Source organism: Mustelus asterias, chromosome 1 (assembly GCF_964213995.1).
Source record: "Mustelus asterias chromosome 1, sMusAst1.hap1.1, whole genome shotgun sequence".
NCBI classification, from domain to species: domain Eukaryota; kingdom Metazoa; phylum Chordata; class Chondrichthyes; order Carcharhiniformes; family Triakidae; genus Mustelus; species Mustelus asterias.
This window is the reverse complement of record NC_135801.1, coordinates 193,613,993-193,638,175: the sequence shown is the minus strand read 5'-3', so window position 1 is coordinate 193,638,175 and position 24,183 is coordinate 193,613,993. Positions and strand designations below refer to the sequence as shown.

The window sequence follows — 24,183 nt, the reverse complement described above, 5'->3', positions numbered from 1 at the left end:
GGGAGATAGAAGAGGGAGGGAGGGCAGGAATGTGCGAGGGATTTAGAGAGGGAGTGTGTGAGGGAGATAGAGGGAGGACATAGAGAGATGGAGGGAGAAAATGAGTGAGAGGAGAGGCAGAGATGTAGAGAAGGTGTGAGGGAGAGGGAGAGATGGAGAGAAGGTGTGAGGGAGGGGAAGAGATGGAGAGAAGGTGTGAGGGAGAGGGAGAGATGGAGAGAAGGTGTGAGGGAGGGGAAGAGATGTAGAGAAGGTGTGAACGAGAGGGAGAGGTGGAGAGAAGGTGTGAGGGAGAAGCAGAGATGTAGAGAAGGTGTGAGGGAGAGGGAGAGATGGAGAGAAGGTGTGAGGGAGAGGGAGAGATGGAGAGAAGGTGTGAGGGAGGGGAAGAGATGGAAAGAAGGTGTGAGGGAGAGGGAGAGATGAAGAGAAGGTGTGAGGGAGAGGGAGAGATGGAGAGAAGGTGTGAGGGAGGGGGAGAGATGAAGAGAAGGTGTGAGGGAGAAGCAGAGATGGGGAGAAGGTGTGAGGGAGAAGGAGAGATGTAGAGAAGGTGTGAGGGAGGGGAAGAGATGGAGAGAAGGTGTGAGGGAGAGGGAGAGGTGGAGAGAGGGTGTGAGGGAGAGGGAGAGGTGGAGAGAAGGTGTGAGGGAGAGGGAGAAATGGAGAGAAGGTGTGAGGGAGAGGCAGAGATGTAGAGAAGGTGTGAGGGAGGGGAAGAGGTGGAGAGAAGGTGTGAGGGAGAGGCAGAGACGTAGAGAAGGTGTGAGGGAGGGGAAGAGATGGAGAGAAGGTGTGAGGGAGAGGGAGAAATGGAGAGAAGGTGTGAGGGAGAGGCAGAGATGTAGAGAAGGTGTGAGGGAGGGGAAGAGATGGAGAGAAGGTGTGAGGGAGAGGGAGAGATGGAGAGAAGGTGTGAGGGAGAGGGAGAGATGGAGAGAAGGTCTGAGGGAGAGAGGTGCTTTATTCTGGGAGTTGACAGTTGGCAGGGTGCAGTGAGACGGAGCATTGGCCTCTCTCTTGTAGCCACCTTGCACTAACTTTGACACTGTCACCCCTGCCATCATTCCTGCTTCAGTGCAGGATGTAACTCACCAGACACATCCCTGATCTCAGTAACTGCAGTTTGGAGAAACAGGTACAAAGTGATTCAGCCACATGTACAAACTGAAATGCATAATGCACGGGTGCAGCCGGCTGCAATTCATTTCTGATGTGTTTTATTTATAACACATCCGTGCTGATTGCGAAAGCTTTCGAGGGATGTGAACCTTTGCAGTTGGAGTTGCTGCTGTCTCTTGCTGACCTTGCTTTGCCCCAGGCTGCAGTGTGTGTGCAGCTCTGATCACCACCTAGCAACACTCCCATCAAGCGGACACACGCGGGACTGCAGCTCTCTCCCCACCTGCACCACGCCACACAATGAGGCCAATCGGCCCGTCGTGGCTGCACTGACATTTTGAACGTTTTTTTTAGTGTCCCAAATAGGCTGACATTAACACTGCAATGAAGTTACTGTGAAAATCCCCTAGTCGCCACACTCTGGCGCCTGTTCGGGTACACTGAGGGAGAATTTAGCATGGCCAATGCACCTAATCAGCATGCCTTTCAGACAGTGGGAGGAAACCCACGCAGACACGGGGAGAACGTGCAAACTCTACACAGACAGTGACCTAAGCCGGGAATCGAACCCGGGTCCCTGGCGCTGTGAAGCAGCTGTGCTAACCACTGTGCTGCCGTGGGGCCACAACCCAGCTTTTCTTCAGAAAGAAGATGTGCATTTATCAAAGAATCCCTGCAGTGCAGAAGGAGGCCATTCGGCCCATCAAGTCTGCATCAACTCTCTGAGTGTCTTACCCAGACTCTCTCCCATGCTGTAACCCCGTGCATTTACTGTGGCTAATCCAACTAGCCTGTTTATATTGACATATTAAATTTATATAGCGCCTTTCACAACCCCAGAACCTTCCAAAGACATTTGCAGCCAATGGATTACTGAACTTTTGAAGTGTAGCTTGGCTGCTGTAATGTAAGAAAAACCGCAGCCAATTTACACACAGCAAGATCCCACAAACAGCGCGGTGACGATGACTGTGGTAACCATTATTGCTTTTGGTGATGTAAAGTAAAATAAAGTTTATTTATTAGTCACAGGTAAGGCTTACATTAACACTGCAATGAAGTTACTGTGAAAGTCTCCTCGCCGCCGCACTCCGGTGCCTGTTCGGGTCAATGCACCCTAACCAGCACGTCTTTCGGACTGTGGGAGGAAACCGGAGCACCCGGAGGAAACCCACGCAGACACGGGGAGAACGTGCAAACTCCACACAGACAGAAGGTCCCTGGTTGCTGTGAGGCAGCAATGCTAACCACTGTGCCACCGTGCCACCCTTATATCCAAGCCTCTAAAATCATTCCTCCAGCCAAGCTAATACATTATCCAAACTCACTCGGTCCTGAAAATCCCAGTGTGGATCAATGTGAGTGTGAATTATCCCAGTTTGCAGCACTTAGATATCATAGAATCATAGAAACCCTACAGTACAGAAAGAGGCCATTCGGCCCATCGAGTCTGCACCGACCACAATCCCACCCAGGCCCTACCCCCATATCCCTACATATTTTACCCGCTAATCCCTCTAATCTACGCATCCCAGGACACTAAGGGGCAATTTTAGCATGGCCAATCAACCTAACCCACACATCTTTGGACTGTGGGAGGAAACCGGAGCACCCGGAGGAAACCCACGCAGACACGAGGAGAATGTGCAAACTCCACACAGACAGTGACCCGAGCCGGGATTCGAACCCAGGTCCCTGGAGCTGTGAAGCAGCAGTGCTAACCACTGTGCTACCGTGCCACCCATGTTTATAATGTAAATATATAATGTAAGTAAATATGTTTACTTGAAAAGGTACTCATTATTTTAACAAAAGCTTAGGTAGCGAGACTTGTAACTTGGGAGAGAGGCATCAGTGCTGTATAAAAGTAGACTATTTATAAACTGCCAGTATTAAGTGGCAGCACAGAGTGGAGACTATACCCCCAATGTGATCTAGACAGGCTTGAATTTGAGAATTTGGTTGATGTGGGATTTGGTCAGACGGGAAAAGAGGTTCTCATTTTTTACTTTTTCTAATCTCCAGGAACTGGTGAGTTGTTCTCCTTTACCTCCACGCTAGAAGACTCTCTATTTCTTTAGCTGTGTAAATTAAAAACTAACCAAGTAAAGAAATAAGGTTCGACAGATTTGGCAGAGTTGATGGTGTGCTGTCAATGCAACTTGCGAGAATCCGATGCCGCTCCAGATATGTGCTAAGTGTCTGCAATTGGCAGAACCTGAGGTCAGGGTTGCTGCGCTGGAGTCCGAGCCGTAGACATTGTGGGGCGTCAGGGAGGGTGACACCTTCTTCTGGGGGCTGAGCAATGGTCTGGGATCGGAGTGTGTGACTGCGAGACAGGCAGCTGTGGGGATGCAGCAGGTAGCGATGGAGGAACCTCAGAACCTATCTTTGTCTCAGTATTTACTGCCAGTGTGAATGAGGAGAAGGATTACTCTGTGAATGAGCAGATTGACCGTGGCACCATGCTGCAGGTGACCATTGAAATGCGGGAGGGGTGAAAAGGACTCTGGCTGCAATAGGAGTCAGTATAGTCAGGTGGATAGAAGTTGCTCTTTGTAGCCATGGCAGGCAGCTCGGAAGGTTGTGATGCCTGCCTGGTGTCAGGGTTAAGGATAAAGAATAAGGAAGAAAGAACAGTACAGCAGAGGAACAGGCCCTTCGGCCCTCCAAGCCTGTGCCGATCATGATGTCTGCCTAGACTAAAACCGTATGCACTTACAGAGTCCGTATCCTTCCATTCCCATCCTATTCATGTATTCGTCTAGTTGCCCCTTAAATGCCGCTATCGTACCTGCTCCCACCACCTCCCCGGGCAGCGCGTTCCAGACATTCACCGCCCTCTGTGTAAAAAACATGCCTTGCACATCTCCTCTAAACTTTTCCCCATGCACCTTAAACCTATGTCCCCTAGTACTTGACTTTTCTACCCTAGGAAAGAGCATCTGACTATCCACTCTGTCCATGCCTCTCATAATCTTGTAAACCTCTATCAGGTCGCCCCTCAACCTCCATCGTTCCACTGAGAACAAACCGAGTTTATCCAACCTCCCCTCATAGCTAATGCCCTCCAGACCAAGCAACATCCTGGTAAACATCTGTACCCTCTCCAAAGCATGTCTTTGGGGCTGGAGAGGAACTTGGATTGGAAGGGGGATGATCCATGTAGGAATTCAGGGAAGGCGATGGCCTAGTGACATTATTAATCTAGAAACTCATCTAACGTTCGGTGGCCCTGGGTTCGAATCCCACTACGGCAGCTGGTGGAATTCGAATTCAATAAGAAAATAATCTGGAATTAAGAATCTACTGATGACCATGAAACCATTGTCGATTGCTGGGAAATCCCATCTGATTCATTAATGAGCTTTAGGGAAGGAAATGACCTTTAGGGGGTGGCACAGTGGCACAGTGGTTAGCACTGCTGCCTCACAGCGCCAGGGACCCGGGTTCAATTCCCGGCTTGGGTCACTGTCTGTGCAGAATCTGTATGTTCTTCCTGTGTCTGCTTGGGATTCCTCTGAGTGCTCCGGTTTCCTCCCACAGTCCAAAGATGTGCAGATTAGGCGAATTGGCCATGTTAAATTCTCCCTCAGTGTACCCGAACAGGCGCCGGAGTGTGGCGACTAGGGGATTTTCACAGTAACTTCATTGCAGTGTTAATGTAAGCCTACTAATGACGAATAAATAAACTTTAAACTTAAATCTGCCATCCTTACCAGGTCTGGCCTACATTCACAGTAACTTCATTGCAGTGTGAATGTAAACCTACTTGTGATACTCATAAATGAACTTTGAACTTTATGTGACTCCAGAGCCACAGCAATGTGGTTGACTTCCAACTGCCCTAGGGATGGGTAATAAATGCTGGCCAGCCAGCGACGCCCATGTCCCACGAGAATGAATTTTTAAAAAGGAACCAGTAACGTACACAGAACTAGAAATGATGTTCTGTTGAGAGTGTTTGAGGAGTTCAAATTCAAATGCAGAACATCAAAAATAACCATCTCTGCATTGTTAACCTGAGTCATGTGTCAACTGGAAAAGCATCAAGCAGATTAGAGAATTGAATCACGGCATCAACAGAGAGAAATGATTCAGAAAGAATGGTGCAGGAGGAAGGAGCATTCGATTCCTGGGGCTCTGGCACCAGTCGAGTCATAGAGGTTTACAGCATGGAAACAGGCCCTTTGGCCCAACTTGTCCATGCCGCCTAGTATTGATGTGAAAGGGAGCTATTCTGTTAGGATGGACTTCACTTAAACCAGAAAAATGCTGGAAAATCTCAACAGGTCTGACAGCAACTGTGGAGAGACAATAGAGCCAACGTTTGAGAGTCTGGATGACCCTTCGACTCAAAACATTGGCTCTATTCTCTCTCCACAGATTCTGTGAGACTAGCTGAGATTTTCCAGCATTTTGTAGGTTTTGTTTCACATTCTAGCATCCGCAGTATTTTGCCTTCACTTAACACCAGGCTGGAATCAGAATCCTGGCCAACCGTATAACTAGGGCTGTGGGCAGGGCTTTGAACTAATCGGGCAGCACAGTATGACAGTGGTTAGCACTGCTGCCTCACAGTGCCAGGGACCCGGGTTCAATTCCCGGCTTGGGTCACTGTCTGTGTGGAGTTTGCACATTCTCCCCGTAGGTTTCCTCCGGGTGCTCCGGTTTCCTCCCACATTCTAAAAGACGTGCTGATTAGGTGCATTGACCCGAACAGGTACCGGAGTGTGGCGACTGGGGGATTTTCACAGTAACTTCATTGCAGTGTTAATGTAAGCCTTACTTGTGAGAATAAATAACCTTTACTTTTTAATGGAGGTTGGGAGGGGGTGGTTGGCGGGCAGAGGGGGGAAGGGGGAAGGGGGAGGGGTGAGGGGGAGGGGTGAGGGGGAGGGGTGAGGGGGAGGGGTGAGGGGGAGGGGTGAGGGGGAGGGGTAAGAGGGGAGGGGGAAGAGGGGGAGAGGGGAGGGGGGGGAATGGTGAAGAGAGATTTCAAAACCCAAAGAGAAAGGTCAAGGCAATGGAACGGTATCGTGATGTGTGTAAAACGTCCCGGGGCTAAAGGGATCAAAGGGATATGGGAGGAAGGGGGGGATCAGGATATTGAATTTGATGATCAGCCATGATCAAGATGAATGGCGGAGAAGGTTCGAAGGGCCGAATGGCCTCCTCCTGCCTCGAGTTTCAATGTTTCTATGTTTCTATGGTGCATCCACCCTCCCGTTGAATTACGTCACAAGTCTCTGGATTCAATGTCATTTGCCACTTCTCTGCCCTTCCTCCTAAAGTCTATAACTTTCTTCATCATTATCAATGGCCCAGCCAGCTTTTGTATCATCTGCAAACATTAAACCAGGTTCCCTACGTTTGTGCTGGAAGGGACAGATGGGCTAGCATTAATTGTACGACAATGAATCGAGTCAGCGTAGGGAATAGCAATAAAGGATGGAATTGAAAGTTTTTCATCTGAATGCACGAAGCATCAGCAATTATATCGAGGAGCTAACGCTTCATAAACAGAAGGCAATGGTTTCGATCTAATCATCATGACAGAGACAGGGGCCAGAACATTACCGCCTCACCCACCCCGGAATCTCCATTGGCCTCCAGATGGATTTTACAAGCCTCACCCGAGTGAGGTCATAAAATACCGGCCATGGTTCCCAGGGTTGGGAAATAAATATTCCAGAGTACGCATCAGGACAGACGGAATGGCAAAGGTGCTGGGGTAGACTTGACTGTAAAGATTGACATAAAGACATTGGTGAGAAAGGACCTGGCCTCAGAAGATCATGAGGTGGAATCAGTAGAGGTGGAAATTAGAAAACGGATGTTTGGGCCTCGGACACAACCTGAGGAACTCCTGCAGTGATGTCCCGAGAGGGAATGATTGACTCCTCACAAGCACATCGATCTTCCTTTGTCCCAGGCATGACTCCATCCAATGGAGAGTTTTCCCCCAATTCCTATTGATTCCAGTTTTGCTGGGGCTCCTTGATGCCACACTTGGCCAAATGCCACCTTGATGTCAAGGGCTGTCACTCTCACCTCTGGAGGCACTCACATTCACACTGATCCACCTCTGGAGTTCAGCTCTTTTGTCCATGTTTGAACCAAGGCTGAGGTTACAAAGAAAGGTCGCAAAGGACAAGAATTTATTTCAGATTATTTTGTATTCCAATGGCAAGGACCCATTTCAATCGAAACAGAATGGTCACAGCAAAGAAAAAGGCCATTCAGTCCATCGAGTCTCTAGCAATGATGATGCTTTATTTCACACATGGGTACCCCATGAACATCCGAGCTCTCCCCACATCCTTCCAATCATACACACACACACAGTCACACACACACCCACACACCCAGTCACACAAAGACACACACACACACACATAGTCACACACACACACACACCCAATCACACAAAGACACACACCCAGTCACACACACACACAGCCACACAAAGACACAGACACACATCCAGTCACACACACACACACTCACAAACACACACACACATACCCACAGTCACACAGACACACACACACACCCACAGTCACACACAGATGCACACACACTCACATACACACACACCCACAGTCTCACACACACTCACATACACACACTCACCTCCACAGTCACACAAAGACACACACACACATACCCACAGTCTCACACACACACACTCACTACACACACACCCACAGTCACACACACACACACACATACCCACAGTCACACACAGACACACACACACCCACAGCCACACACAGATGCACACACACTCACATACACACAGACACATAAATACATACCTATACTCTTACACACACACACTCAATATCACACACACCCACACACAATCACACTCTCACATACACACACACACACATAATCACAGTCTCACATATACACACACACAGACACATACAGACGCACACAATCACACTCACAATCACACAATCATATACACACACACATTTACACACAAACACACACAAGTCCCCATGAACATCCCAGCTCTCTCTCGCAGTGCGGATGGAGTGGGAGGGCGGATGGAGCTCTCTCCGCTCTTAGCACACTCTCTCTCACATTCAGCGATCCGGCTCCATTCATTGCAAACCCCCTCCTCCAATCCTCTGTTTGCTAAACAGTGCAGAGTAAGCACATTCACTCTCAGACACAGCTCTGCTGTGGCAATGCCCTGTCTAAAACATTGCGCTGAATCAGTTCTTGCTGAGGGGCTGGGGGGTGAGGAGGGGGAGTCAGAGGGAGAGGGAGGATGAGCAGGAAGCAGACAGCATCCCACAGGGGAATCTCTCCATTGGCTTTGGGTTTATTGGGACTGGAGCAGACGGCAGGGAGACTGCGGGATGTGCGCTGAGTTCCTGGCAGCACAGAGCGGGTATCTTCACCTGTGTTTCTGCAGGAGCTGGGAGCGCTGGAAAAGTTTACTGACAACTTTTATATTTAACTCCGGGCCAAGGCAAAAGCAGAGCCAGGTATGTGTGTGTCTACGAGTGAGTGTGTGTGAATGAGTGTGTGTGTGAGTGAATGAATGAGTGTGTGTGTGTGTGTGAATGAGTGTGTGTGTTTGTGTGTGTGTGTGAATGAGGGTGTGTGCGAGTGTGTGTGTGAGTGAATGAATGTGTGTGTGTGAGTATGTGTGTGTGTGTGTGTGAATGAGCGAGTGTGTGAATGAGTGTGTGTGTGCATGAATGGGTGTGTGTGAGTGAATGAATGAGTGTGTGTGAGTATGTGTGTGTGAATGAGTGTGTGAGTGTGTGTGTATGTGTGTGAATGAGTGAGTGTGTGAATGAATGTGTGTGTATATGTGAATGAGTGAGTGTGTGAATGAGTGTGTGTGTGTGCAAGTGAGTGTGTGTATGACTGTGTGTGAATGAGTGTGTGTGTGTGTGAATGAGTGAGTGTGTGTGTGTATGTGAGTGTGTGAATGAGTGAATGTGTGTGAGTGTGTGTGTGTGTGAATGAGTGAATGTGCGTGAGTGTGTGAATGAGTGTGTGAGTGTGTGTGAGTGAGTGTGAATGAGTGAGTGTGCATGTGTGTGAATGAGTGTGTGTGAGTGTGAATGAGTGAGTGTGAGTGAGTGTGTTAATGAGTGTGTGTGTGTGTGACTGAGTGTGTATGTGTGAGTTGTGAATGAGAGAGTGTATGTGAGAGTGTATGTGTGAGTGAGTGTGAGTGAGAGTGTGTGTGCGTGAGTGAGTGTGTGTGTGTGAATAAGTGAGTGTGTGTGTGAATGAGTGAGTGTGTGTGAGTGAGTGTGTGAATGAGTGTGTGTGTGTGAGAGTGTGTGACTGAGTGTGTATGTGTGAGCTGTGAATGAGAGTGTGTGAGAGTGTGTGTGAATGAGTGTGTGAATAAGTGAGTGTGTGTGTGTGTGAGTGTGTGAATGAGTGAATGTGTGTGTATGAATGAGTGAGTGTGTGTGTGAATGAGTGAGTGTGTGAATGAGTGAATGTGTATGTGAGTGAGTGTGTGAATGAGTGTGTGAGAGTGAGTGTGTGTGAGTGTGTGTGAGTGAGTGTGTGTGTGAGTGAGTGTCTGTGTGTGTGAATGAGTGTGTGGTGTGTGAGTGAGTGTGTGTGTGTGTTTGTGAATGAGTGAATGTATGAACGAGTGAGAATGTCTGTGTGTGTGAATGAGTGAGTGCGTGTGAGTGTGTGTGAATTTGTGAGTGTGAGTGAGTGAGTGTGTGTGTGTGTGAATGTGTGTGTGAATGAGTGAGTGTGTGAATGAGTGAGTGTGTGAATGTGTGTATGTGAGTGAGTGTGTGTATGTGAGTGTGTGTGAGAGTGTGTATGTGAATGAGTGCGTGTGAATGAGTGCGTGTGAATGTGTGTGTGAGTGAGTGTGTGTGAGTGTGTGTGTGAATGAGTGAGTGTGTGAATGAGTGAGTGTGTGTGTGTGAATGAGTGAGTGTGTGTGTGAATGTGTGTGAGTGTGTGTGTGTGAATGAGTGAGTGTGTGTGTGTGTGTGTGAATGTGTGTGTGTGAGTGTGTGTGTGAGTGAGAGTGTGTGTGTGAATGAGTGAGTGTGTGTGTATGAATGTGTGTGTGAATGAGTGAGTGTGTGTGTGTTTGTGAGTGAGCGTGTGAATGAGTGTGTGTGTGGAGGGGAAGAGGCAGTGGACATGTGTGTGTGTGAGACTGTATGTGTGTATTTGTGTGGGTGTATATGTGATGTGTGTCATGTGGTGTGTGTATGTGTCATGTGATATGTATGTGTGAGTGTGTAAGTGTGTCACGTGATGTGTGTGTGTGTCATGTGATATGTGTGTGTGTGTCATGTCATATGTATGTGTGTGTATGTAAATCAATCCATATCTCCTTTTCATAGAATCATAACCCCTACAGTGCAGAAGGAGGTCATTCGGCCCATCGAGCCTGCACCGACCACAATCCCACCCAGCCCTTATCCCCGTAACCTCACGTGTTTACCCTGCTAATCCCCCTAACTAAACATTTTGGGACACTAAGAGGCAATTTGGCATGGCCAATCCACTTAACCTGCACATCTTTAGAGTGTAGTAGGAAACCGGAGCACCCGGAGGAAACCCACACAGACACGGGGAGAATGTACAAACTCCAGTCACCCGAGGCCGGAATCGAACCCGGGTCCCTGGCACTGCGAGGCAGCAGTGCTAACCACTGTGCCACTGGTTACCCCGACCTATCCCTGTTCTTCTATTCTGCCCTACCTCCTCCGCCCCCTTTCCCACTATATCATTCTGTGTATTTTTATCTTGCTTCAGTTCTGTTGAAGGATCATTTAGATCCAGAACATTAACTCTGTTTCTCTCCACCTTTTGGCTAAAGTCAAGCATCAGATCAAGATGGCGTGTGATGCCTTATCTTGTCAGCTCGGATCCTGGGGCGGCATGGTGGCACAGTGATTAGCACTGCTGCCTCACAGCGGTAGGGACCCAGGTTCGATTCCCAGCTTGGGTCACTATCTGTATCATGATTGCTGTGCATGTATGTGAATGCACGGATCATAATGAATAAGATTGAGGAGTTAAAGGCACAGATTACATGCGGGAATGTGATGTTATGGCAATAACAGAGAATTGGCTCAAGGAAGGACAGCACTGGGTATTAAATATTCCTGGGTACAAGGTATTCAGAAAAGATAAGCAAACTAGCAAGTGGTAAAACTACGGGGAGTATAATGGTTAATGGGAAGCAAAGCAGCAGGTTAACATGTGGGGCAAAGGTTTAAACTACATGGAAAATTACAAAAAAAGTTAAAAGGATGGAGAACTCAGGACATGTTATTAATGGAAGTGTTAGGATTCAAAAAGAAGGTACAAAAACTCGCAGAAGGGCACTTCATCTGAATGCTCATCGCATTTGAAACAAGGTAAATGAGTTGACAGCATAAATCATCGCAAATGAGTATGATGTCGTGGCCATTACAGAGACATGGTTGCAAGGAAGTCATGACTTGAAATTAAATATCCAGGAGTATCAGACTGTTTGGAACGACAGACAGGAAGGTAAGGGAGGTGGTGATATTTAAGGATGACATCAGGGCGGTAGTGAGAGATGATATAGGTTCTATGGAGAAAAGGGTTGAATCCTTTTGGGTGGAAATTCGAAATAGGAGAAAAAGTCACTGATAGGCGTAATCTATAGGCCGCCAAATAATAACATCACAGTGGGGTGAGCAATAAACAAGGAAATAACTAATGCATGTAAAAATGGTACAGCTTTTATCATGGGGGACTTTAATCTACATGTTGATAGGTCAAACCCGGCTAGTCAAGTCAGCCTTGAGGAGGAGTTCAAAGAATGTATCCACAATAGTTTCCTCGAACAATATCTAATGAAACCTACAAGGGAGCAAGCTATCCTAGATCTGGCCCTGTGTAATGATGTGGAGCTGCTGGCGTTGGACTGGGGTAAACACAGTAAGAAGTCTCACAACACCAGGTTAAAGTCCAACAGGTTTATGTGGTAGCAAAAGCCACTGGCTTTTGGAGTGCTGCTCCTTCGTCAGATAAGTGGGAGTTCTGTTCACAAACAGGGTATATAAAGACACAAAGTCAATTTACAAAATAATGGTTGGAATGCGAGTCTTTACAGGTAATCAAATCTTAAAGGTACAAACAATGTGAGTGAAGAGAAGGTTAAGCACAGTTTAAAGAGATGTGTATTGTCTCCAGCCAGGACAGTTAGTGAGATTTTGCAAGCCCAGGCAAGTCATGGGGGTTACAGATAGTGTGACATGAATCCAAGATCCCGGTTGAGGCCGTCCTCATGTGTGCGGAACTTGGCTATCAGTCTCTGCTCAACGACTCTGCGCTGTCGTGTGTCGTGAAGGCCGCCTTGGAGACCGCTTACCCGAAGATCAGAGGCCGATTGCCCGTGACCGCTGAAGTGCTCCCCAACAGAAAGAGAACACTCTTGCCTGGTGATTGTTGAGCGGTGTTCATTCATCCGTTGTCGTAGTGTCTGCATGATCTCTCCAATGTACCATGCCTCGGGACATCCTTTCCTGCAGCGTATCAGGTAGACAACATTGGCCGAATTGCAAGAGTATGTACCGTGTACCTGGTAGATGGTGTTCTCACGTGAGATGATGGCATCCATGTCGATGATCCGGCACGGATGCCATCATCTCACGTGAGAACACCATCTACCAGGTACATGGTACATACTCTTGCAACTCGGCCAACGTTGTCTCCCTGATACGCTGCAGGAAAGGATGTCCCGAGGCTTGGTACATTGGGGAGACCATGCGGACGCTACGACAACGGATGAATGAACACCGCTCGACAATCACCAGGCAAGAGTGTTCTCTTCCTGTTGGGTATTCACTTCAGCAGTCACGGGCATTCGGCCTCTGATCTTCGGGTAAGCATTCTCCAAGGCGGCCTTCACGACACACGACAGCGCAGAGTCGCAGAGCAGAGACTGATAGCCAAGTTCCGCACACATGAGGACGGCCTCAACCAGGATCTTGGGTTCATGTCACACTACCTGTAACACCCACGACTTGCCTGGGCTTGCAAAATCTCACTAACTGTCCTGGCCAGAGACAATACACATCTCTTTAACCTGTGCTTAACCCTCTTTCCACTCACATTGTCTGTACCTTTAAGACTTGATTACCTGTAAAGACTCGCATTCCAATCATTGTTTTGTAAATTGAGTTTGTGTCTTTATATGCCTTGTTTGTGAACAGAACTCCCACTTACCTGACGAAGGAGCAGCGCTCCGAAAGCTAGTGGCTTTTGCTACCAAATAAACCTGTTGGACTTTAACCTGGTGTTGTGAGATTTCTTCCTGTGTAATGAGACAGGAATAATTAATGATCTCACAGTTAGGGATCCTCTCGAAAGGATCGATCACAATACAGTTGAATTTAAAATAAAGATGGAGCATGAGAATCATAAAATCCCACCGTGGAGAAGGAGGTCATTCGGCCCATCGAGTCTGCACCGACCACAATCTCACCCAGACCCTATCCCCTTAACCACATACATTTACCCGAGCTAATCCCCCTGACACTAAGGGGCAATTTAGCATGGCCAATCCACCTAACCCGCACATCTTTGGACTGTGGGAGGAAACCGGAGCACCCGGAGGAAACCCACGCAGACACGGGGAGAATGTGCAAACTCTACACAGACAGTGACCCATGCCGGGAATCAAAGCTGGGTCCCTGGTGCTGTGAGGCATGAGTGCTAACCACTGTGCCGCTGGGCCGCCCATGAGAAGGTAAAATTCAATACCAGCGTCTTGTGCTTAAACAAAGGAGACTACAATGGGATGAGGGTAAGGTAGACTGGGATCAAAAACGTTATGGTGGGACAATTGAGGAACAGTGGAGGACTTTCAAAGCGATCTTTCACAGCACTCAGCAAAAGTATAGACAGTGATAAGGAAGGACTGTAGAAAAAGAGATAATCAGCCATGGATATCTAAGGAAATAAAGGAGGGTATCAAATTGAAAGAAAATGCATACAAAGTGGCAAAGATTAGTGGGAACCGAAAGGATTGGGAAATCTTTAAAGATCAACAGAAATCCACAAAAAAAGCTATAAAGAAAAGTAAAATGGATTATGAGTAAACTAGCTCAGAATATAAAAACAGATAGCAAAAGTTTCTACAAATATATAAAAAGAAAAAGAGTGGCTAAAGTAAACATTGGTCCTTTAGAGGATGAGAAGGGGGATGTAATAACTGGAAATGAGAAAATGGCTGAGGCATTGAACAGGTATTTTGTGTCGGTCTTCACAGTGGAAGACACAAATAACATGCCAAAAATTGATGACAGGAAGACTATGGCAGGTGAGAACCCAGAAACTATCATTATCACGAAAGAAGCAGTGTTAGATAAGCTAATGGGGCTAAAGGTAGACAAGTCTCCTGGGTGTCCTTGTGCATGAATCACAAAAGGTTTGTTTGCAGGTGCAGCAGATAATTAAGAAGGCAAATGGAATTTTGTCCTTCATTGCTAGAGGGATGGAGTTGAAAAACAGCGAGGTTATGTTGCAGCTGTATAAGGTGCTGGTGAGGCCACACCTGGAGTACTGTGTACAGTTTTGGTCTCCTTACTTGAGAAAGGATATACTGGCACTGGAGGGGGTGCAGAGGAGATTCACTAGGTTGATTCTGCAGTTGAGAGGATTGGCTTATGAGGAAAGACTGAATAGACTGGGACTATACTAATTGGAATTTAGAAGAATGAGGGGGGATCTTATAGAAACATACAAGATTATGAAGGGAATAGATAAGATAGAAGCAGGGAGGTTGTTTCCACTGGTGGGTGAAACCAGAACTAGGGGGCTTCAAAATAAGTGGAGCAGATTTAGGACTGAGTTGAGGAGGAACCTCTTCATACAAAGAGATGTAAATCTGTGGAATTCCCTGCCCAGTGAAGCAGTTGAGGCTACCTCATTGAATGTTTTAAGGAAAAGATAGATAGATTTTTGAACAGTAAAGGAATTAAGGGTTATGGTGAGCGGGCGGGTAAGTGGAGCTGAGTCCACAAAAAGATCAGCCATGATCTTATTGAATGGCGGAGCAGGCTCGAGGGGCCAGATGGCCTACTCCTGCTCCTAGTTCTTATGTTCTTATAGAAAAGGGGGAGGGATGGAGATATTGGTTAAAGAGAGCATTGTAGTGCTGGAGAGAGAAAAAGTTTTGTTTATTTATTAGTGTCACAAGTAGGCTTACATTAACACTGCAATGAAGTTACTGTGAAAATCCCCTAGTCGCCACATTCCGGCGCCTGTTTGGGTACACTGAGGGAGAATGTAGCATGGCCAATGCACCTAACCAGCACGTCTTTCAGACTGTGGGAGGAAACCGGAGCACCCGGAGGAAACCCACGCAGAGAACATGCATACTCCGCACAGACAGTGACCCAAACCGGGAATCGAACCCGGGTCCCTGGCGCTGTGAGGCAGCAATGTTAATCACTGTGCCACCGTGCCACCCAACAAGAGAGGCTGTCCCGGACAGTCCAAGGACAGAATCAATTTGGCTGGAACTAAGGAACAAAAGAGGTACAATTACATTACTGGGTGAAGTCTATAGGCTGTCAACTAATGGGAAAGATATAGACGAACAAATGTGTGGGGAAATTACAGAGAGAGAAAACATTACTGAGTCGTTATAATGGGGGACTTTAATTCTCTGAATGTGGACTGGGACAATAGTGGTGTAAAGGATGGAGAGGGGAAAAGTTCCTAGATTGTGTTCAGGAAAATGTTCTACAGCAATATGTGTCCAATCCTACAAGAAAGGATGCGCTGTTAGATTTAGTTCCTGGAAATGAGGTGGGCCAAGTGGATCAAGTGTCAGTGTGGGGAACATTTAGGAGACAGTGATCATTGTATTGTAAAGTTTAGGATGATGGTAGAAAAGGACAATGGGCAACCCAGAGTAAGAGTAATTAACATAATTAATAATTATGGGCGGCACAGTGGTTAGCATTGCTGCCTCACAGCACCAGGGACCCGGGTTCGATTCCCAGCTTGGGTCACTGTGTATGTGGAGTTTGCACGTTCTCCCAGTGTCTGTGTGGGTTTCCTCCGGGTGCTCCAGTTTCCTCCCACAGTCCAAAGGTGTGCAGGTTAGGTGGATTGGCCATGCTAAATTGCCCCTTAGTGTCAGGGGGACTAGCTAGGGTAAATGCATGGAGTTATGGGGATCGGGCCTGGGTAGGATTGTGGTCGGTGCAGACTCGAAGGGCTGAATGGCTTCTTCCTCACTGTTGGATTCTATGGATTCTATCTATTAACTGGGGGAGAATTGACTTCAATGGGACGAGAACATAGCTGGACTGGTGAGACTGGAAGATTAGAAGGGAAAACTGCAGCTGAACAATGGGCTATCTTCAAAATAGAAAAGCACTGTCTGGAAGTGTGGTGGAGGCAAGTTCAATCGAGGCATTCAGGAAGGCATTAGATGATTATTGCAATAGAAACAATGTGCAGGGGTACAGGGAGAAGGCAGGGGAATAGCACTAAGCCAGATGCTCTTTCAGAGAACCATTGCAGACATGAGAGGCCAAATGGCCTCCTCCTGTGCCATAATGATTTGATGATTCTCTAAAATGATCCAGGCACAGTCAAGATATATTCCCTTAAAAGGAAATTACATTTAACTAACTTGCTGGTGCTTTTTGAAGAGTGAACAGAAAAGGTTGATGACCGCAATACTGTTGATGTATATGGTGCATATGGACTTTCAGAGGCATTCGATACAGTGCCACACAACGGAATTGTGAGAAAAGTTATAGCTCATGGAATAAAAGGGACAGTAGCAACGTGGATACAAAATTAGCTGCATAATAGGAAGCAGAGAGAAGTGGTCAATGGATATCTTGCAGGCTGGAGGAAGGTTCATAGTGGTGTTCCCCTGGAGTCAATATTGCTTTTATATTTATTCATGATCTAGATCTTGGTGAGCAAGGGACAATTTCAAAGATTGTGGATGACACAAAACTTGAAAGTATTGTAAACTGTGAGGAGAATAGTGTAGAGCTTGAAAAGGACACGGACAAGTTGTTGGATTGGGCAGATAGGTGGCAGATGAAGTTCAATGTGGAGAAGTGTGAGGTGGTGCATTTTGGTAAAAACAACATGGAAAGACAATATAAAATAAAGGATAAAATTCTTCAAGGGTTCCAGGAGCAGAGGGACCTGGGTGTGTATGTGTATTGATCACTGAAGATGGCAGGACATGTGGAGAGAGCAGTTAATAACACATATATTATCCTGGGGTTTATTAATAGGGGCATAGAGTACAAGAGCAAGGAGGTTATGCTGAATTTATATGGAACACTAGCTAGATCTCAGCTGGAATATTGTGTACAGTTCTGGTTGTCACACTGTAGGAAGGATGTGAACACATTGGAGAGAGGGCAGAAGAGGTTTACAAGAATGGTTCCAGGGATGCGAATCTTCAGTTATGAGGGTAGATTGGAGAGGTTGGGACTGTTTTTCTTGGAGAGAAAAAATCGAAGAGGAGATTTGATAGAGATGTTCAAAATCATGAGGGGGTTGGACAGAGTAGAGAGGGAGTAACTGTTCCTGCTTGTAAAAGGGTCAAGAACGAGAGAGCACAGATTTGAAGTGATTTGCAAAAGAAGCAAATGTGATGTGAGAAAAAAGCTTTTTCACACAGCGAATGGTTGGGGTCTGGAATGTACTGGCTGGAAGTGTGGTGAAGGCAGGTTCAATCGAGGCACTCAAGAGGGCATTAGACTGATTCCCAGAATATCAGGACTGACATATGAAGAGAGACTGGATCGACTGGGCTTGTACTCACTGGAATTTAGAAGAGTGAGAGGGGATCTCATAGAAACATATAAAAGCCCGATGGGACTGGACAGGCTAGATGCAGGAAGAATGTTCCCGATGTTGGGGAAGTGCAGAACTGGGGGCCACAGTCTAAGAATAAGGGGTAAGCCATTCAGGACTGAGCTGAGGAAGAACTTCTTCACTCAGACAGTTGTGAACCTGTGGAATTCTCAACCACAGAAAGCTGTTGGGGCCAGTTCATTAGATATGTTCAAGAGGGAGCTGGATGTGGCCCTTGTGGCTAAAGGGATCAAGGGGTATGGAGAGAAAGCGAGAGTGGGATACTGAAAGTGCATGATCAGCCATGATCATATTGAATGGTGGGGCAGGCTCAAAGGGCGGAATGGCCTCCTCCTGCACCTATTTTCTATGTTTCTATGATTATTGAATAGAAACAATGTGCAGGGGTATTGGAAATGGCAGGGGAATGACACTGAGTCATGATACTCGGTTGGAGGGCTGGTGCACACCTGATGGGCCAAATGGCTTCCTTCTGTGCTGTAAGGATTTTGATTGTGTATTCTCTATGTGTGTGTTTATTCCCTGTTACTGTGTATCCGTACCTGTATAATTCTCTGTTACTGTGTATCCGTGCCTGTATAATTCCCTGTGTGTCTGATAGAGGATTCTGTACAAGATATGAACATTTTTTTTAAAAAGTGGCGCAGCTTTTAATATAGAAGGCATTCGATTTTATTCCTGATTGCTGTAAGGTCTCTAACTGCCCTTCTTATTATGATGCGGGTTACAAAGGGCGCTCCCCTGATACATTTCCCACATTGATCTGTCCGGGTTGTGAGTGAGTGTATCAGGCAGGGTTGAGCGCCTGAAACTGGCAGGGACCGTGGAACTCCCTCTGCCCACTCCACTCACTGTATATTCCCCATGTACCTGTCTCTCTATCAGACCGTTCCCTCATCAACTAATAAACCACACAATTCACAGCCACGTAATACCCCCCAACAGTTTTTTTTTAACTGGTCGGTGCAACATCGTGGGCCGAAGGGCCTGTTCTGCGCTGTAATGTTCTATGTTCTATGTTCTAACCCTGCCTCCAATCCAACCCAATGGATCTCGGTTAACGGCTTCTTATGGGACGAGAAACAGATTAAATTGTCTAAACTTGTCCTACATGGCAAAAAAAAAGTAATTGGAAGGCAGTTTAAGACAGCCCGGGGTCGCTACATAAATGTAGATCTTAGTGCGTTCTTAGGGTGTAAGTAACCCTTGGCAATTTAAAATTGGATTGAATCCTGATTGAATCCATGGGGTTAGAGTTTTCCTGGGTCCTTATCTGATAGTAAACGGGAGTCACACCAGGATTACATCTCCCCAGAACACAGTTGTTCTCTTGTACCCCGTACGGGACCATTCCAAAAAAGTCTCTGCTGTCAGGGAATCAGAGCAACTTGGCATCGCCTGGCGAAAATGCGAGGTTAAAATCTAACTCTAGGGCACCTGCTACCGTCAGACATAAGAGCAGAGTTATTTATTTATGATACCCAGGAGAAAGATCTAAATAAGAGAGGGGGCGGGGAGGGGGGGGGGTGAAAGAGACAGAACATGAAAGTGACTTGTTTTCGAAATTTCTAGGGCAGAATTCGACACTCTTTTAATTCGATTCTGATTAGGCGAAAAAAACACTCTGTACATTTCAGAAAAAACAAATATTATCCGTTCCTTCAAATACAAATAACCTCAATGGTACTTACAGAAAAAAATACGGGAAAACGAAAATTAATGTCAAATCGTTAATTAATTATATTAAACTGGGTGAATATTTAAAATTAACACTGGGAAGGCAGGAAAGTCAGTGCGAAATGATTGGAAAGGTACCTGTCTTTGGAAGCTCTGTTCGCTGTTCTCTGCCCCACAGACTCGACCGACTTGCGGTATTTTTAAATAGTTCGATTTTGTTTGTTCGATGCTTAAGGTTGAACATATAGAGCCGAACTTCCCCCACACATACACAGATATATATATATATACAAAACTTCAACCGTTAGTTCCCACCCACTGGGTGACGTTCTCTCTATCTCTCCTTGTCTTGTCAAGCCATGAATATTCAAGCCCGTTTAACAAAAATGTGTTGGCTTCTCTCTCTTTTTTGCAAAATAACAAGACATTTGCAGAATAGCTTTTGGATTAAGTCACCGAGACTGCTTCATCCCGGGTCACCACACCAAGAGAATTCAGAACAGGGCTTTAAATTTAAATTTCAGCTTCATATTCAGCAAGTCTTATATATACATATATATATATGTAGATAGATAGATAGAAACAGGGTTTTTTCACGGATTAAGGGGGGAGGTTTCAATGTAATTGAAGATAAACGAATTTGTGTGTGTTTGTCTGTACTATTCAAGCTCCCCGGAAAATACGGAAGCTATAACTTTTAATGTTTTTGAAGCTTTCTATATAATGTCTGATTTAATCAGGACAAACCCTTTTCACCAAACCCAGTTCCCAGCCACTCACACACAAGACACCACCCTTCGCTTTTTTAACAAGGCTCTTTTATTTGAATCTCTGGTCACCTTGGGGGGGGGAGATGGTTCATTTTGTATTTGTTTATCGATCTGCAGTCATTTATTTCCTCCCCTCCCCTGCCATCCTTTGTCACCCCGTCCAGAGTAAACAACGCTGCCTCCTTAATGCCACCTCCATTGGCAGCCGCTTCCCCCCCTACCCTCCCATTCCGCAGACCCTCCCGTTCAGTGTCATACCCAGAACCAAGAGTTAAGACTTCAACCGGTTTCAACAACTCGGAACTGTATGTGTCTGAGTATGTGTGTGTGTGTTTTAAATAAAGGCTTTGATGTATCTATGGCTGGATCTACAGCTATCCTTTATTGGGAAAGTCGATCTGTAAACATAGCTTTTGTCAGCAGCGAAGTTTTTGTTTCAGTTTATTGTATCTGCCAGTTATTTGTATACAAAAGAATGCTTATGAATGTAGGAATCTTTGTCAAGAGTTCTGTCTGCCCCTTACATGAATATAAGTAACAAGCGAAATCTATACATATATATATTTAAAATTATATATAAATATAAATAAAGTGTTGAGAATACACAACAGGTGGATGAGAGCATCCAGAGAGCGAGAGAGAGGGAGGCAATTTTATATCCAGACCCTTCATCATAATATTGTGTTTGTCTACATAACTCTGTAAGTGTGTAAGCGGGAGGGTTGGGAGTTTGAATCGGATTGTTACAATTCTTTCTGTAAACGGTTGAGATTAAAGTCTATGTTTCTCCATCAGTGTGTGTAAATATGTATTTGTACATAACCATGTTTCAAAGCAACTGTATCATTCTGATATGTGTGTGTGTGTGTGTGTGTGACTGCCTGTATTAGTGGGCGCCGTGTTTGTATTTATCCGGATGTGTGTTCCTATCTCATCGTTTCATGATATCTGCACGTGAAACAAACTTTCCAATCGGTTTCCCTCCCAAACCACCCGGTTCAATTCTACAACATCTTAGACAACGCAAATATAATTTAAACCAAAAAAAAATCGCCCCAGCATCTTTCAAAATACTGAACAAAATCCGTTTTTAAAAATCCTCCACATTTAATTCGAGTTTGAGTTTTGAATACCCCAGCGGCTGGGGGAAACAAAATCAATGAAAATATTCACAGATACACGAGAACAAAGCGCCGGGAGTTCGGGGCTGAGCGCAGGACTCGAGTTACTGGGGCAATTGCCACTGCCTCCGGGTCAGGCGCTGACTGCAATCTCAGACTGGAACACAATCCAACATCGTCCCCGCATCTCCTGCTGCAACAGCGGGTCCCCAGGCACGGTGGTCACCGGGAGAATTGCACCCACTCTGGTTCCGCCTCAACTGGAGATCTGCGTCCAAGTTCTGGGCCCCCCCCCCCCCCCACCACAGGAAGGCATGAGAGAGGGTGCCGAAAAAGGATTGACAAGAATAGCTTCAGGGATGAGGAACATCAGTTGGCAGATGGATTGGAGAGTCAAATCAGAACGGAGAGAGTACAGAAGGAGGCCACATTCGGCCCTTCCTGGTTGTGCCAGCTCCCTGCAGCTGGTTCCCACTTCACTTTTGATGCTTGGGGTGAGTGTTAATGCTCTCTTCAAAAGCTTCCTTTGAATGTATCTCCATCACACTCTTGTGCAGTACATTCCAGATCCTTCCCATGGGCTGCAGCACATTATTTTTCCTTATGTCATAGAAAATAGGAGAAAGAGTAAGCTTATGTTTGTTTATGTGTCACAAGTAGGCTTACATTAACACCGCAATGAAGTTACTGTGAAATTCCCCGAGTCGCCACGCCTGTTCGGGTACACTGAGGGAGAATTTAGCACCTAACCAGTACGTCTTTCGGACTGTGGGAGGAAACCAGAGCACCCGGAGGAAACCCACACAGACACGGGGAGAACGTGCAGACTCCGCACAGACATGACAGTGAGTAGGCCATTCAGACCTTTGAGCCTGCTCCCCCAAGGGGAATTATTTGCTACGTGTATCTAAGAATAATGCACTTGAGGCATTCCGCTTAATTTTAGGATCATGACTCGCCTCCCACAACATCCTGGGATACATTTTATCTACCTTGATGCGCTTTAAGACTTCCAGCACCTCCTTCTCTGCAATATGTACACTCCTCAAGACATCACTATTTATTTCCCCAAGTTCCCTAACATCCATGCCTCTCACAACAGTAAATACTGATGAGAAATATTCATTTAGGATCTCATCCATCTCTTGTGGATTCCCACATAGATGACCTTGTTGATCCTTAAGAGGCCCTACTCTATTCCTTGTTACTCTTTTGCCCTTTATGTATTTATAGAAGCTCTTTAGATTCTCCTTTGCCTTATCTGCCAAAGCAATCTCATGTCCCCTTTTTGCCCTCCTGATTTCTCTCTTAACTCTACTCTGACACCCTCTATACTCTTCAAGGGATCCACTTGATCCCAGCTGCCTATACATGTCATATGCCTCCTTCTTCTTTTTGACCAGGGCCTCAATATCCTGCGTTATCCAGGGTTCCCTACTTCTACCAGCCTTGCCCTTCATGCTAAAAAGAATGTGCTTACCCTGAACCCTGGTTAATGCATTTTTGAAAGCCTCCCACTTGTTGGTAACAAGCTTTGGTGTGTGCGTGTTGGTGTGTGTATATGTTAATGTGTGTATGTTAATGTGTGCGTGTTAGTGTGTGCATGTTTTTGTGTGCATGTTGGTATGTACGTGTTGTGTGCATGTTGGCGTGTGCATGTTAGTGTGTGCGTGTTTGTGTGTGCATGTTCGTGTGTGTATGTTGGTGTGCGTGTTAGTGTGTGCATGTTTTTGTGTGCATGTTGGTATGTACGTGTTGTGTGCATGTTGGCGTGTGCATGTTAGTGTGTGCGTGTTTGTGTGTGCGTGTGCATGTTCGTGTGTGTATGTTGGTGTGTGTGTTAGTGTGTGCGTATTGGTGTGTGCATGTTGGTGTGTGCATGTTGGTGTGTGTGTGTTTGTATGTTGGTGTGTGTGTTAGTGTGTGTGTATTGGTGTGTGCGTGTTAGTGTGTGTATGTTGGTGTGTGCATGTTGGTGTGTGCTCACTCACTCACTCACCCTCACTATCCCTCATCACTCACAAGTAGCATATCATAGAATCCCGACATTGCATAAAAAGGCCATTTGGCCCATCGAGCCTGCACTGACAACAATCCTACCCAGGCCCTATCCCCGTAACCCCATGTATATACTCTGCGAATCCCACTGACACGAAGGGTCAATTTATCATGGCCAATCAACCTGACTCGCACATCTTTGGACTGTGGGAGGAAACCGGAGCACCCAGAGGAAACCCATGCAGACACAGGGAGAACGTGCAGACTCCACACAGACAGTCACCCAAGCCGGGAATCGAACCCGGGTCCCTGGCGCTGTGAGGCAGCAGTGCTAACCACTGTGCCACCGTGCCGCCATTACCTACTGAAGTGGTAGCTTTTTCAATGATAGATTCCTCTATCCCTCCTGGTGTTTCCACAGAATTATTTTAGCCGGATTAAATTTGCTGGCAGCTCTCCTGAATTAAGTTTTTTTATTCTTTCATGGGATGTGGGCATCGCTGACTGGGCCATCATTTATTGCCCATCCTTAGTTGCCCCTTGAGAAGGTGGTGGTGAGCTGCCTTTTTGAATTGCTGCGGTCCATATGGTGTAGGTACACCCAGAATGCTGTTAGGGAGGGAGTT

The 24,183-nt window shown here is 46.3% G+C and overlaps 1 protein-coding gene across 2 annotated transcripts in view; it reads right to left on the bottom strand.

Moving 5' to 3' along the window:
* cyp26b1 (cytochrome P450, family 26, subfamily b, polypeptide 1) overlaps positions 1–19,927 on the bottom strand; it is a 53,201-nt gene extending 33,274 nt beyond the window's left edge. Inside the window, exon 1 of one of the 2 annotated variants that reach the window (XM_078224497.1) lies at positions 19,807–19,927. Coding sequence is in view for 1 of the 2 variants with exons in the window: in XM_078224481.1 (XP_078080607.1) it covers positions 19,807–19,912 (106 nt within the window). In the remaining variant the exon portion in view is untranslated. The remainder of the gene's footprint in view (positions 1–19,806) is intronic. The other variant, XM_078224481.1, reaches the window with a different exon arrangement.
* Between the last annotated feature and the right edge of the window lie 4,256 nt (positions 19,928–24,183).